Source organism: Propithecus coquereli, unplaced genomic scaffold (assembly GCF_000956105.1).
Source record: "Propithecus coquereli isolate 6110/MARCELLA unplaced genomic scaffold, Pcoq_1.0 Scaffold150, whole genome shotgun sequence".
NCBI classification, from domain to species: domain Eukaryota; kingdom Metazoa; phylum Chordata; class Mammalia; order Primates; family Indriidae; genus Propithecus; species Propithecus coquereli.
The window spans coordinates 352,670-366,266 of record NW_012139414.1 but is presented as its reverse complement, the minus strand read 5'-3'; the positions used below and the strand labels follow the sequence as shown (position 1 = coordinate 366,266).

The following is a 13,597-nucleotide window of genomic DNA, read 5'->3' as shown; positions in this document are numbered from 1 at the left end:
CGGCGCTCGCGGTCCTCGGCGTCCGCGCCCCGACGCAGGGGCCGCCGGCGCGCCCGGCCCGCGCCCCCCCGGGGCTCGTCGCGCTCGGTCAGCAGGGCCCACTCCAGCAGCGACTCGGGCAGCGGCGGCGGCGCCCCTGGCCCCGGGCCTGAGCCCGGCTCCGAGCGAGGCCACGGCAGCCACGGGAAACGGTGAGCCTGCCCCCAGTTCACGGAGCTCCCCTGCATTGGTACCCCCTCGTTCCCTCCCCCACTGATCCTGACCCCCCCCCCCGAGTATTCTACTCCCTGTGGAGTTCTTCCCCCACTGATCTCCCCATGGGGCTCCTTCCCCTACTGATCCTGCCATCCGTGCCCCCCCGCCCGAGTTTCACTGCCCCTCAGACCCCCACCCCGCCACGGAGCATCCGCCACCCCATGGAGTCCTCCCCCATTGATCCGCTTCCCCAGCAGATCACGCCCGCGCGGGACACCCTCTCAGCTACTGGACTCCGCCTTCACTGATCACTCTCCCCCATCCCCCACTGATCCTCCAACACCCTCCCCTTACTGAGCTCCCTACACTGGTCCCTGTCAGCGCGCCCCCCCTCACTGATCACTGTCCCCACCAACACACACCGGGGTCCCTCCCTGACACCCCCCATTAGCTCCTACCCCATAGACCCCTCCCGTCCCCATGCCCACTTCCAGAGTCGCTGAACCCCACCCCGCTGTGCCCTGCCCTCCTCCAGCGCGAAGGAGCGGCCCCCGCGCGCGCGGCCCGCCAGCACCTCGCCGTCCCCGGGCGCGCACGGCAGGCGCGGCGGCCCGGAGGGGAAGAGCTCGTCGCGCAGCCCGGGCCCCCACCCGCGCTCGTGGAGCTCCAGCCGCTCGCCCTCCAAATCGCGCTCGCGCTCGGCGGAGAAGAGGGCCCGCAGCGCCAGCCGCTCGCCGTCACCCAAGAAAAACCTCGGCCGGTGAGTGCCTGCCCGCCCACCTCGCGGACGCCGGGACCGCGCCGAGGGGTGGGCTGCGGGGCTGGGTGGCCGGGCCGCATGCTCACTTGGGGCCGCCCCCGCAGGGACAAGGACGGCGAGGGCCGCGCGAGGCACGCCGAGGCCGAGGCCGCCCGCGCCCGGCGCCGCTCCCGCAGCTACTCGCCCATCCGCAAGAGGCGCCGGGACTCGCCCAGCTTCATGGAGCCGCGGCGCATCACCAGGTACAGAGGGACCGCTGGCCCCGTTGGGTGACCAAGACCTCGGCTGGGGCCCTTCTCAGAGGACTGACTGGAGCTGGCGCGGGGAGGGGAGGGGCGTTCGGCGAAGGGAGGAGGGAGCAGGTGGGTTCCCGGCCTAGCAGGGGCCTGAGGCCTCATTGAGGAGCGGACCAGAGTGGGGGCGGGGCGGTCAGAGACAGAGGTGGCTGAGGCCTCATCAAGGCAGAGGTCCCAGTGGAGGAGCCCATGGAGGGGACGGGGGTCTGTACTTGGGTCTGGGTGGGCAGCAGCAGGCATGGAGTTCAGTTCTGGAAGATTCCAGCCACCCCGCTGAAGCCTGTCCCTTCCTGACACATCCATCTCCGGACAATGATGTCTCCTTTTCTCCTTCATCTCAAGGTCCAGCCTGCTGAGTGGCCTGTGGCCAGCCTGGGGGCCAGGTGGACCCTTGTGCACAGGCTGCCGGGGAGATGCCCATGTGAGCTGGTCTGGCTCCGGTCAGCTGTCGTCTGTCTGCCTCTCCTTTTCTCACTAACCCTGGGAATTGGAGGAGGGGGCACAGCAGTGTGGTCTCTGGGGCAGCAGTCAAAGGAACCTGTCCCCCTACTGGTCCCACATAGCCCAGGGTGCAGTTGATGTGGCAAAAGCCATGATCAGGGCTTCTCTGCTAGGACTAGAGGGTCTGGGCTTGGGTCTCCAGGTGAGATTGTGGTCTGCCTTCGTGGGAATCACCCTGAAGCCCTATATTACCCTGGCAGGGAGTGGAGGGCCAAAAAGTTCTGAGCCCAGCTCTGCCACCGCCTTGCTGGGCAGCCTTGGAAGATCTGTGTGCCTCGCTGGGTCCCGGTTGCCACATCCCTACTATAAGCAGGGTGCCCTGAGCGTCTTTTCAGCTCCAGCAGGGCATAATTCTCAAAGTCGTCCTTCCTAGTCCTTGATGATCCAGGTCGCCAAAGGAGGAGAAGGCCCTGCCTCCTCCCCTCATCCCAGAGCTCAAGGCCAAAGCACCGGGCTTGGGACGCACCCCCGGACAGGTCACACACCCCAGCCACAAGCTGGGGATTCTAAGATGGCCAGACCTACCCACACCTTCCACCTGACACCTACTGAGCTCCTCTCCCAAGCTGCCTCCTCCTCCCACTAACGCACAGGTGTTTTCTTCCTCAGAATTAACCCTGCGGTGGGGCACTATTGTCCCCTTAACCACTGTCTTCTCTTTCCTCTGGGTCGTAGCCTCCTGGCTTCACACTAACTCCGGGCCAGCGGGAGGTAGCTGAGTGTGGAGTTGGGCCAGAGGGACCGGGCGGGCCTCGGGCACCAGTGGCACTGGCCAGGGGTCCCTTCCTTGTTCCCTTCCAGGGACCTAAAAAACCAAAATCCTTGATTGCATGGAGGACAGGCAAACAGAGACGCAGGGCTGGGCCACATTCCCAGACACTTCCATTCAGAGAAGCCTCTGCTTAGCTTGGCTGATGTGAGGCGGCCGTATGTGTAAGTCTCGTTCATTCAACAAATGCCAGTGCATACTCGGATTAGGAGCGTTTTGGGCTCCTTTCCCTGCAGACAGGTGAGAAAAACAAAATGATCAACATGGAACTGGCAAGTGACCACTGACTCAAATTCTGTTTGGGGGGGCGTGGGGGTCTCTAAGGCCAAGGCTCAGGGGAAACTAAGGCAGGAAGCCCTGGCCACTGCTGGGATGGGGCTCGGGGCCTGAGTAAGGGCCCCGGATGGCCTGTAACTCACTTTTCCTCCCGCAGTGCCCGCAAGCGTCCCATCCCCTACTACCGACCCAGCCCCTCCTCCTCTTCCAGCTGCTTGAGCAGCGACTACTCCAGCCGAAGCCACAGCCACAGCCCCAGCCCTGGCCACAGCCACGGAAGCTACAGCAGTCGCAGTCGTGGGACCCGCAGCCATACGCGCAGCCCCTCCCGGACCCCCAGTCCCAGCTACCACAGCCGGAGCAGCTCTGAGAGCGGGGGCTTCTGAGCCCACAGACCTAGCTTGGTGCCCCCTGGCACAGGGAGAGGTGAGGGGCAGTCCCCAGGACCACGACGTGGAGGTCCCCATGGCTACAAAGAGGCCCAGGGGCCAGCGCATGGGCAGATGGGACCAGGGAAGACTTTGAGGGTGGGCGTCCTGTGGCAAGGAGCAGCCAGATTCTGCTGCTTCTCAAGAGTGCCCACCCCCCTCCTGCCTGCCCACCACGCCCAGGGAACAAAGAGCCGTGCGAACACAGGGAACGCCATCTCCCCCTTCCTGCTTGATGCCAGCTCTCCAAGCTGGGCATTGCTGCTGGTGGTTGACACAAGAGTCCACGGTCTGCTGTCACTTCACCTCAGTTCAGTGCACCCAGGGACACCTCAAAAGGTGCCAGACCTGGGACCCTCCACTCCTATCACCGGAAGGACCAGGAGGTGGTACGGCAGGCAGGATCTATGCTAGACAGAAGGAAGAATGGCCTAACCCTGGTGCACCGCCATCCACACTGGGATGCTGTGTCCTTCTGAGCTGGCTGCAGGAGGCCCCTGGCTGAGGGCTGGTGGCCAGCCCCACAGCCTCCCCAAGCCCGTCCTCTGGCCCAGGAGTACGCAGACGAGGTAGCCCCCAAAGCCCCAGCCTAAGGAGCAGAGAGCCGACTTTTGGTCCCCCTCTCCAGGCCAGGCGGTCCCCTCCAGTCCTCACCACATGCCCTGGGCCAAGGCCACACCAGCCAGGCCTTCTGCATGGCAAGAGGTGGGGGCTACAGGCCACAGCTGCATCGGACCCTGAGGTCAGGAGGTGGAAGAGGATGGGGGCAGATGGAGGCGGTATCTGTGAGAAAGGGAAAAAACAACACAGTCCAATGACCAAGCAGGCCCAGGGGAGCAGGGGTGGGGGGAAAGGTCAGCAGCGCACCAGCCCCACCAGAGAGGAGGGCAGCCTGTGCTGGGGTCTGGGACCTGGGCCTGATGACAGCCCACGGTCACAGGCGTAGGATAACGTGCGCCTCTGGGCTTGCCGAGGGAGCACCTCCTCCTGGGGTTTGGGGAGGCTGTGGTCAGCCCAGGCTCCCCAAGGAAGGGGTGGTATAGCCCTTGGAAGGAAGGGAAGGGTCTAGGCTGAGGGTCTTGGCCCGGGGCATTGACAGGGAAGCAGTGCCCCCTCCTCTTCTGCTGCTCCCAGCCCCCTCCTCCTGGGGCCCTCAGGGATCTCACAAAGTCTTCCTTGGCCCAACTGGGCAGATGCCCTGGGCTCTGGGGGGAGGGGGGCTGGGGTCTGGTCCGGGTTCCCCTCTCTCTGTTTCCCCCTTCCTCTTTCTCCGCGGTGCGGATAAAAATTGAACTCTAATAAAACCCTCGGTGCCCGGACAGCGGGTGGTGAGACCAGGCCTCTGTGAATGTGGCACCCGGGGAGACTCCGGAGGGCGGGGGGTCCGGGGTTCTTCCCTCTCAGGAATGAGAGGGGCTTGGACTCCTTCTTTGGGACCCCCAAGAGAAGAGCTGGCACCAAGGAACCAGGGCCCAGCACATCCATCCCCGCCCCCCAAACATGAATCTGTAGAACCTTCTTGTGGCCTGAGTGGGGAGGAAAACAGGGACCCAAGGAGACCTCCCTCCTGGCTTCAGCAGTGTCCCGGGGACAGGGCAGACCCACAGAGGTCCTCACTACAAGGTGGCCTGTTCCAGAGTGGTCGGAACACAGCTCCGAGCAGCACTGGCGTGTGTGACACACAGGGCGGGATGAAGGGGAAGTGAACTATCAGCACGGCGGCTGGCATCGGCCAGGATTCAAGATGGCCACTTAGGGAAAACGCTGAGTTCCTGGCCCTGGCTAGGCTCGAGGACAGGGCCTGGCCTACAGCACTGCACTCCCTCTTTTTGTGTTTTAGAGACGGGATCTCACTGTATCACCCAAGCTGGTCTTGAACTCCCGGCCTTAAGCGATCCTCCTGCTTCAGCCTCCCGAGTAGCTAGGACTACAGGGTCAAGCCACTGTACCCAGTTTCCCGTTGTATTTCTTTCTTTTATTAGATCCAAAGAAATACATACATTCTTCTCTTTCTCCCCTTCTTTCTTCTCTCCTTCTCTTCCTCCTCCTTATTCCTTTCCCTTTCTTAGAGTGGTGGATTATAACCTTGGTTTTTTTTTTCTTGTTTTGTTTTAAATCATGTCCTTTGAGAATCTGATGAAGGCCGAGAACCCTTCACCAAAAAAATGTGCACGTGCCCATGATTTGGCATGTTGACAAATGGGATCTCATGGACCCTCTGAAGCCCTTTGGGGCCCTGGAGGTTCCCTCTCTGCTGAGGTGTGGCCAACATGGCCCAGGCTCCCCTCTCTGCGGGAGCCATGACACGGGAGGTGTCCTCCATGCAGTCCCCAGAGCCTGGGGCTATGCCTGCTCATGACACCCTTCCAGTTTCTCTTCCCCCAAACTAGAAGGGGCACCTGAGATGGCCTTTGGCCAGTGGCTCTGTTTCTGACCCGAGGAAGCTGTTCAAAGAAGCCCTGGTGATCTCTTTAACCCTTTAGACAAATTCAGCAAAACTGGGCCCAGGCAAGGGGTTGGGGCTACAGAAGGGCACACTTGGCCTTGCTCTGGAAATGCCATCTCCTGCGGGCCACGAAACACCCCAAAGGCTGGCACAAAATTCAGCCCGTCTCAGCATTGGCCTCGGGGCCCTGCTGCCTAGCTACACTGTCCCCACGCCCCAGCCCCTTCCCTCACTGCCCAGCCCGAGGGGCTTCCTCTTCCATAGCCCACAGCCAGGCTGCCCCAGACAAGGCTTCCTTCCCTCCCAGCTCAGCTCCCAGCCCCACCACACCCCCCCCAATGGTGGCCACCTCCATCTTGCCCTCTCTAGACCCTCCCGCTAGTTCTAACTTGTGAACCTGACCGTTCACTCACTCATCCCACAAATACTTGCTGAGCATCTACTATGTGCCCAGCACGGTTCCTGGCTTGGAGGACACAGTATTGAATGAATGAAACAGAGCCCCCTGCCTGTGGACCCTGCATCCTGTGACCATGTCTACTAGCTCCTGGGCCTTGGAAGGCCATCCGAGTGGCTCCAACTGGAATTTGCCACCCCTGGCTCCTGCTGGCTCTCCAAGCTCATCTCTTATCACTGCCCTTGACTCCATCATGTCCCAGCCCAGCTGAACCCCGTTCATGTCCTTCCACGGGTTCAGGTGCACTCACAGGTAGAGGCCCAGCCCAGCTACCTCCTGTTCCAAGGAGCCTTCTTGATCCCCCCCACTGTGCTCAACCCCTTTCACTGGTCCCCTCTGGCAGCCTGTGTTTAGGGCTGCAGTCTGCGTTCCAGTCATTGCATTATTAGCATGTCTCTCTCCCCTCAAAGCTCGGAGCTTCTGGAGGCCAGGCCATGCTTGCTTTATCTCTGCATCCCCCAGGTAGGCCCCTTTAAAATGTTTGTTGAATGAGTAAACAAGTGAATTAGGGAGTGGGGTGGGATGAACAGTTCCTGAAACCTTGGGAGAGGCTTGGTGAGGTGTGATGGCAGCAAGAAGACACGAGAGGGCGACAGAGAGTAAGGAAGATGCCACTGCCGGGACCAACAGGCCTGACTGAGCCTAGCTTCCTCCGGGAGGGTCCATCCCAGCCTAGAAGCCCCCAAGCCCTCATCCTCAGTGCCCTCCTGGCTACTTGGGGAAGGGGTGCCCATTCACCGGGGAAGGGTGGGGAGAGTACCAGGCCCCTGGCCCTCGCACAGACTCAGGGCTCAGCTTGAACTGTGCTCAGGGGAAAGGGAAAAGTACTACCAGGAAGGCAGGCAGGAAAACAGGAAACTCCAATCCTGCCCTGGGCAGCAAGGACAAGGGGATGGGGGCGGGGACCTCCCCCAAGATGTGGGCATTTCTCGCCCAAGGAGCCTGGGGCATGCTCCTCTGGTTTGGGGATGTAGCAGGTCCTCTCCTAGCCTCTGGCTCCTCAGAGGGGTCCCCCAGGGAGCACCCCCTCGCTCCCAACACAGCAGCTGGGAGGCCAGACAGGACTTTCCCGTTTCCTGTTTTCCTGGCTGTATTTTCTCCTTTCTCCCCAGTTTCCTACAGCTCCAGACCCAGGGCAACAAGCCACATGTGCATGCCCAGTTTGGGTGTCCCAGCCAGTGTCCCTCATCCCCTGCCTCTCTGAGATGCTTCTGGAAGTCCCCTGGCTCCTGCTTGCCTCTCTCAGCTGAGGGAATATTCAGCAAACAGGCCCAATGACCAGGCACCTGCATGTCATCTCAGGAGACCCAGGACATGGGGTGCCCCAGCCTCAGGGCCTCCCACTTCCACCACCAGTGCCCACTTTGTAGGGCTCCCAAATCCATCTCAGGACAGGAACCCCTATCTCCTGCAGGTCTGGGGGGACTTCTGTCCCCACCTACCCCTTTTCTTCATCTTACTGTGATTTTTAAAGCAGTCCCAAGTCACTCGCAGGCTTAGCAGGCCGACGGGAAGGAGATGTCCACTTCTCAGGCCTGGTGAGTGTCCCCACATCCTCCCCTCCCCTCTGCCTCCACTGTTAAAGAAAAAAATGACTCAGTGACACTTGTTAAAGCATGGTAAGGACAGGACCAGCACGATGGGCACAGGGAGCACTGCGATGGGATTTTTTGCAGTGGAGGAGAGCGATTGGATTCAACTCTGGATACAGCATGGGCAGGTGGGAATTTACAGCCCCCCCCAGGGGGGTCAGCGGATGGAAAATCACTAAGAGGGGACATCAGGGGTAAGGGGGATTCTGGCTAAACCCACCTAGCAGGATTCTAGCTGAAGGCAGCCAGGGTGACGACACATCCCCTGGGGCATGGAGGAGAATAAGGAGCCCCATCAGATCTGGAGGGTGGTCAAGTCTCCAGGGTGAGGGGTTCTTGGAAAACCAGCTTAGCAGACTTCCTGCTAAAACTGGATTTCACAAGGAAATACACAGAGGAGCCTAGGAAGAGGTCCCGGAGCCTGACTAAAGTTTGGTCAAGCAGAGAATCTCTGTCACCACTCCCCTACTACAGCGTGTAGGCTCAGGATGGGTGATGCAGGGGCCATGGGGAGGAGGGGAGGAGAGAAGGAGGAATTGTTGATTCATGGCCCTGGAAGGAGTCTTACAGAACGTCCAGTCCAATGGTCTCATTGTGCAGATACAGAAAATGACTCACAGGAGCCAGCCCCTAGCCAAGGTTGCAGAGTCAAAGACATCCAGGTCCCCAGACTCCTGAACAAGACAGACTCCTTTAGTTGGACAGCCATGGCGGGAGGGGCGGGGGATGGCCCCATTCAGCGGTGATGCGGGTGGGGTGACCCCCAAGACCAGCCAGAAACCAGAGGTCTAGGGAGTGGGGCAGGCCGAACATGGGTTTTTAGAAATGGACTCCCAGAGAGGCAGTGTCTAGACGTTTCCAGAAAGACTCAGTGCCCCCCCACCCCATTCTCTCTAATTACAACTGCCTACATTTTCAGATCCCAGCAGGCCTGGGGGCTGGTGCAATCCTTCAGCTGTCAAGCCTCTCCAGGGAGCTCGGGCAGCTGCCAGAAGGCTCTCGCGCTTTCTTTGAAACTGGGCCAGCAAGGGCGGGGCTGGTTTAGCTGCAGTTGGCAGACTCCTGCCAAGGGCATGGCCAAGGCCTCCTGAGCAGTATGAGGAGAGGGGGCTGGTCTTGGGGCTACTGCAGAGCACCCCAGACTTTGGGGCTAGGATGAGGGTAGGGGCCCTCCGATGATGGAATCCCCCCCATACCCTGCAGTGGGCTGTGAAGGGGGTGGGGCTATGACCTGTTTACCACCCCTCCACCCATGGCTTCTGGGAAATCCCTGGGGATAGAGTTGTCCCCTTTATCCCAGAAAACCCACCCCTGGCAGCTCAGTGCCTGGGATGCCAAGGCCAACCACAGATTGGCTGGGCTGGTGAGTGAGTAGGAGCTGCCACCTAGCCCTTGCTCTGCCTGCCAAGCTCGGTTGCTGGGTAGGGAGTGCCGCTGCCTAGAGGAAGGGTACCCTGCAGGGCTGGAAGGGACCCCAGAGAGCCTGGCCTAACCCTCCCTGGCCTGCCAGAGAACACTCAGCTGCACTCCTGCCCCTGTGGCCCAGGAACCCACAGGCCTCCCTGAACTGCCGGGGAAGTCGCTCCCTTGCTGGAGGGAGAATCGGAAGGCCTGAGACCCTTACTGGCTTTGTGACCTTGGGGAAATTCTGACCCTCTGTTTTCTCATCTGAAAAAAAATGGGACTCTGATAAGATACTTTGATGTTCCAGAAAGGGTAACTCTCATCAGTCTGAATCTCAGTATCTGAAATTAAAGGCCTTCATAACAGTGCACACTCACTGAGCACTGGGCACTTTCTGTATGTTAATGCATCTGAGACTTACCGCAGCCCTGCACGTGGGTGGGAACGTTGTTAGCCCTGTTTGGCAGATGGGGACATGCAGGCTCAGAGATGTCACCAGGCTAGTGAACAGTAGCACCCAGATTCAAGCCCAGCCCTGTCTGACCTCAAAATCCAGTTTCTCCCTCACTGCCACCCCCATCTCGTCTCCATGCTGCCCAGAGCCACTCAGGTCCCCTCCCTCGTGATTGGCAGGGTGATCTATGAGTCGTCGCTCAAGAACTGACCCCTTGAAGATGAATGTGAATTCAGAGTGAGCATGCAGGGCGCTGAGGTTTGCTGTGCCCTGAGTTGCAAAACCTCTCCTGGCGTGGGCAGCAGGGGTGCACCCGCCCCACCCTGGTTCCAGGCAAGATGAAGGGATCTGTGTTTACAAAGTGCAGGCAGCCAGGCGAAAGCCCCCACCCAGAGCGTGGCTGGGCCTGGCAGGGCCACACTTGAAAGCATTGGTAACCACACCTGACAGCTCCCACTGGGGCGGGGCACGCTGGGCTCCAGTCTGGGCCAAGATGGGCAGGCAGGGGCGGATGAAGGCTCTCCCTGGCTCCTGACCTCACTTTGACTTTATAGGGCTGGGGATGGGGCAAGGGTGTGGGAGTGCTGAGACCTGTGGGGGGAGGGGGTCAGCCAGGAGCTCCCAACTGAGACCCTCTGGGCTCATGACATGACCTAGCAAGGGCAGTGGGGCACAGAGCCCCAGGAGCTCAGGGGCTTTGCCAGGGTGACCTCGGATTCATGGCCCAGGCCCAGCTCTTCCCTGACAAGGAGCAGGTGGGTCAGAAAGAGAGGCATCTATGAGCTCTCTCTCAAAAAGGAAACTGAGGCTCAGAGAGGGCATTGGACTACCCCCAGCTCATCAAGGCGAGTGGCCTGGAGTATGGCTTCCAGCCTTGCAGGTTTCCCCAGAGTCTGGGCCTGGGCAGGGCGAGGCCTTGTGGCCTTGGCTGCTGGGAGAACTGGCAGGAGTAGAGCCTCAGTCCCAGGACAAGGGCAGCAAGCAGAGTGGGACCGGGAAAGAGAGGAAGTGGTGACCCCTGGGGACTAGAGCAGCAAGAGACTGGCTCTGCGTGTTTTCCTGGAGACAGCGGCGAGTCACTTAATCTCTGTGAACCTTGGTTTCCTTGTCTAAAAACTAGGGCTAACAGGACCTAAGTCAGGGGAGAAGGAAGCTGGAAGGGTCATGCCTGTGAAGGCAGGAGAGAGGGGATGTCAGGATCACGGCAGCAGCCGAGGGCAGCACCCTCCCTCCGAGTTGGGAGATGGGGGCCTGGATCCCATGGGTGGTCAGATAGAGGGGTGGGATTGGGGATGAGTGTCAGGCTCCAAGCAAGTGTGTGTGAACTGTGCCACCTGGAGCTCCCCTTTCCCTCTGTGCTGTGGAGTGATAAACAAAACCAGCTTTGAGTCCGCAAAAAGGGAAACTGAGGCCTGGAGAAAAGAGGGGCCTTGCCCCAAATCACACAATAAGTCAATAGAAAACCATCACTAGATTCGAGTTTGCAGCACTGGAGCTTCCTGGTCAGGGCTTCTTAAGGAAAAATAGATACAATGGAAGATGTAACAATAACCTTCTGCCTGACCTGTTTCAGCACTGGGTCTCGGGGGTTCTGATCTGGGCCAGCGCCAGCGCCGGGGGCAGGGGGAACATGGCCAAGCCCCACCAACTCTCCTTCCCCTTCCCTCTCTGCAACTCCAGGTAGATAATAATAACAATAATTACGACGTGCCAGGCCTTGGGCTGAAGTCTTCACTTGCATGAAGTCACCGATCCTCAGGCCAACGATTAGATCATGAGTCATTTAACAATGGGATAGGTTCTGAGAAATGCATTGTTAGGCGATTTCTTCCTCGTGGGAACAACCCAGAGTGTACTTGCAGAAATGCAGATGGATGGTATAGCCCACTGCACACCTAGGCCATCTGGTCCAGCCTGTTGCTCCCAGGCTACAAACCTGTACAGCGTGTCACTGCGCTAAGTCCTGGAGGCAATTGCACCGCAAGGGTAAGTATTTGTGCTTCTAAACACAGAAAAGGTACAGTAAGAATACAGTATTATAATCTTAGGGGACTACCATCCTACATGCAGTCCCTCTTGATGGAAAAATCTTTATGTGGCTCGGGGCTATCATCATCATCATCATCTCCATTTTCCAAACGGGGAAACTGAGGCACAAATAATCTAACTTGCACAAGTTCACCTGCTTAGTGACACGACCAGGATGTGTGGGCTACAGAGCCCACACTCCTAAAGACCACACCAGACTGCTTTATATCACATTCCATCTCAGAGTCCTGTGTTTTCAAATCCTGGCTTGGACACTTCCCAGTTGTGTGGCCCTGGACAAGTAACCCAACCTCGCTCAAAGGGCGGCACTGGCCGCAGGCCACGGTCCACAGCACTTTAGCTCCCAGGCCTGTGACTGCCCGGCAGTGGCACTGCTCCAACATCGGTGCTCCAGTCATTTGTTTTCCTGAACAAGAGAAGGTTCCAGATGTGGGCAGAACCTTCCTCGCCCCGCCCACGGCCCCTGTACGCAAGGGGAGGAATGCCAGGGCAGGGGCGGCCCCCAGCCGGTCATTGCCATTAATAGAGCCCTGAAACACCGCCTGCTAAAAATACCCGGCTGGAGGCCCATAAAAGCGCAGCCCGCCAGCGCCCAGCACTTCTCGCCCCGGCCAGACCCCTGAGCAGAGCCAGCATGACCGAGCGCCGCGTGCCCTTCTCGCTCCTGCGGGGCCCCAGCTGGGACCCCTTCCGCGACTGGTACCCGGCGCACAGCCGCCTCTTCGAGCAGGCCTTCGGGGTGCCCCGGCTGGCCGAGGAGTGGTCGCAGTGGTTCGGCACCAGTGGCTGGCCGGGCTACGTGCGGCCGCTGCCCCCCGTCGTCCCCGCGCTCGAGGGCCCCGCGGCGCCCGCCTTCAGCCGCGCGCTCAGCCGGCAGCTCAGCAGCGGCGTCTCGGAGATCCGGCAGACGGCCGACCGCTGGCGCGTGTCCCTGGACGTCAACCACTTCGCCCCCGAGGAGCTGACGGTCAAGACCAAGGACGGCGTGGTGGAGATCACCGGTGAGCCCCCGTCCCCGCAGGGGACAAAGCTGGCGCGCGATTGGGGCTGAGGCGGGCCGGGACCCCGGGGAGTTAAAAATAAGCCGAGTAGCAAGAGCCCTGCTCCCTGGCCGTCTTCCCCTGATCACCCCTAAGGGTCCTTCGGCTCTAACGGCGCCCTGTGAAGGGAAGAAACGCGCCTTTCTGCCCTGTCTCCAAGTCAGCTGGTCCCTTGGCGCTGTCCCTGTCCCAGCCAGAGAGGGAGGCGTGCCTTGCCCCCACCCTTCTCACAACTCTGAATCGAACTTTCCAAAAGTTTCTGAGGGCGAGGACAGTCAGGCACCGCCTCCCCCCCAGCTCCCTCCTCACTCTTAGGTGTCTGCCTTGAGTCCTGGCTACTGCCTCCCTCCGTCCCCAGCAAGTGGCTGGGCCTCTGGGCAGCTGGGCCTGTTTGGACTTCGGGCCCCTCCCCACAGCCTCTGACCCTGCCCTTGCCTCCCCCTCCTCCTCCCCCGCCCAGGCAAGCACGAAGAGAGACAGGACGAGCACGGCTACATCTCCCGGTGCTTCACCCGGAAATACACGTGAGTCCGGGCGCCAGGTCCTGGGGGGTGGGTGAGCTCCGGGAGGGGGCACAGTGACCCACCCGATGGGTAACTCTTGTTCTCCCTCCCTGCATGTTCAGGCTGCCCCCCGGTGTGGACCCCACCCTGGTCTCCTCCTCCCTGTCACCTGAGGGCACACTCACTGTGGAGGCCCCCCTGCCCAAGCCAGCCACGCAGTCGTCGGAGATCACCATCCCTGTCACCTTCGAGGCGCGTGCCCAGCTTGGGGGCCCAGAAGCTGGGACATCCGAGCAGTCCGGAGCCAAGTAAAGGCCTCAGCCCTCCTGCCCACCCCAGCGGCCATCACTGGCCATCCCTCTCTCTTACATTTGTGTTCTTTTGATACGTTTCCCTTCTGTTTTTCTCAAATAAAGTTCAAAGCAAC

The 13,597-nt window shown here is 60.2% G+C and overlaps 2 protein-coding genes across 2 annotated transcripts in view; both read left to right on the top strand.

Annotated features, from left to right (window-relative positions):
- SRRM3 (serine/arginine repetitive matrix 3) overlaps positions 1 to 3,183 on the top strand; it is a 50,276-nt gene extending 47,093 nt beyond the window's left edge. The window contains exons 13-16 of the mRNA XM_012640234.1: positions 1 to 191; positions 731 to 955; positions 1,060 to 1,197; positions 2,955 to 3,183. Of these exons, the coding sequence (XP_012495688.1) occupies positions 1 to 191; positions 731 to 955; positions 1,060 to 1,197; positions 2,955 to 3,183 (783 nt within the window). The remainder of the gene's footprint in view (positions 192 to 730; positions 956 to 1,059; positions 1,198 to 2,954) is intronic.
- Positions 3,184 to 12,114: 8,931 nt separating this feature from the next.
- HSPB1 (heat shock 27kDa protein 1) lies at positions 12,115 to 13,597 on the top strand. Its single transcript, XM_012640279.1, has 3 exons — positions 12,115 to 12,628; positions 13,128 to 13,191; positions 13,293 to 13,597. The coding sequence occupies exons 1-3, from the start codon at positions 12,262 to 12,264 to the stop codon at positions 13,480 to 13,482; spliced, it is 621 nt and encodes a 206-aa protein (XP_012495733.1). The 5' UTR covers positions 12,115 to 12,261; the 3' UTR covers positions 13,483 to 13,597.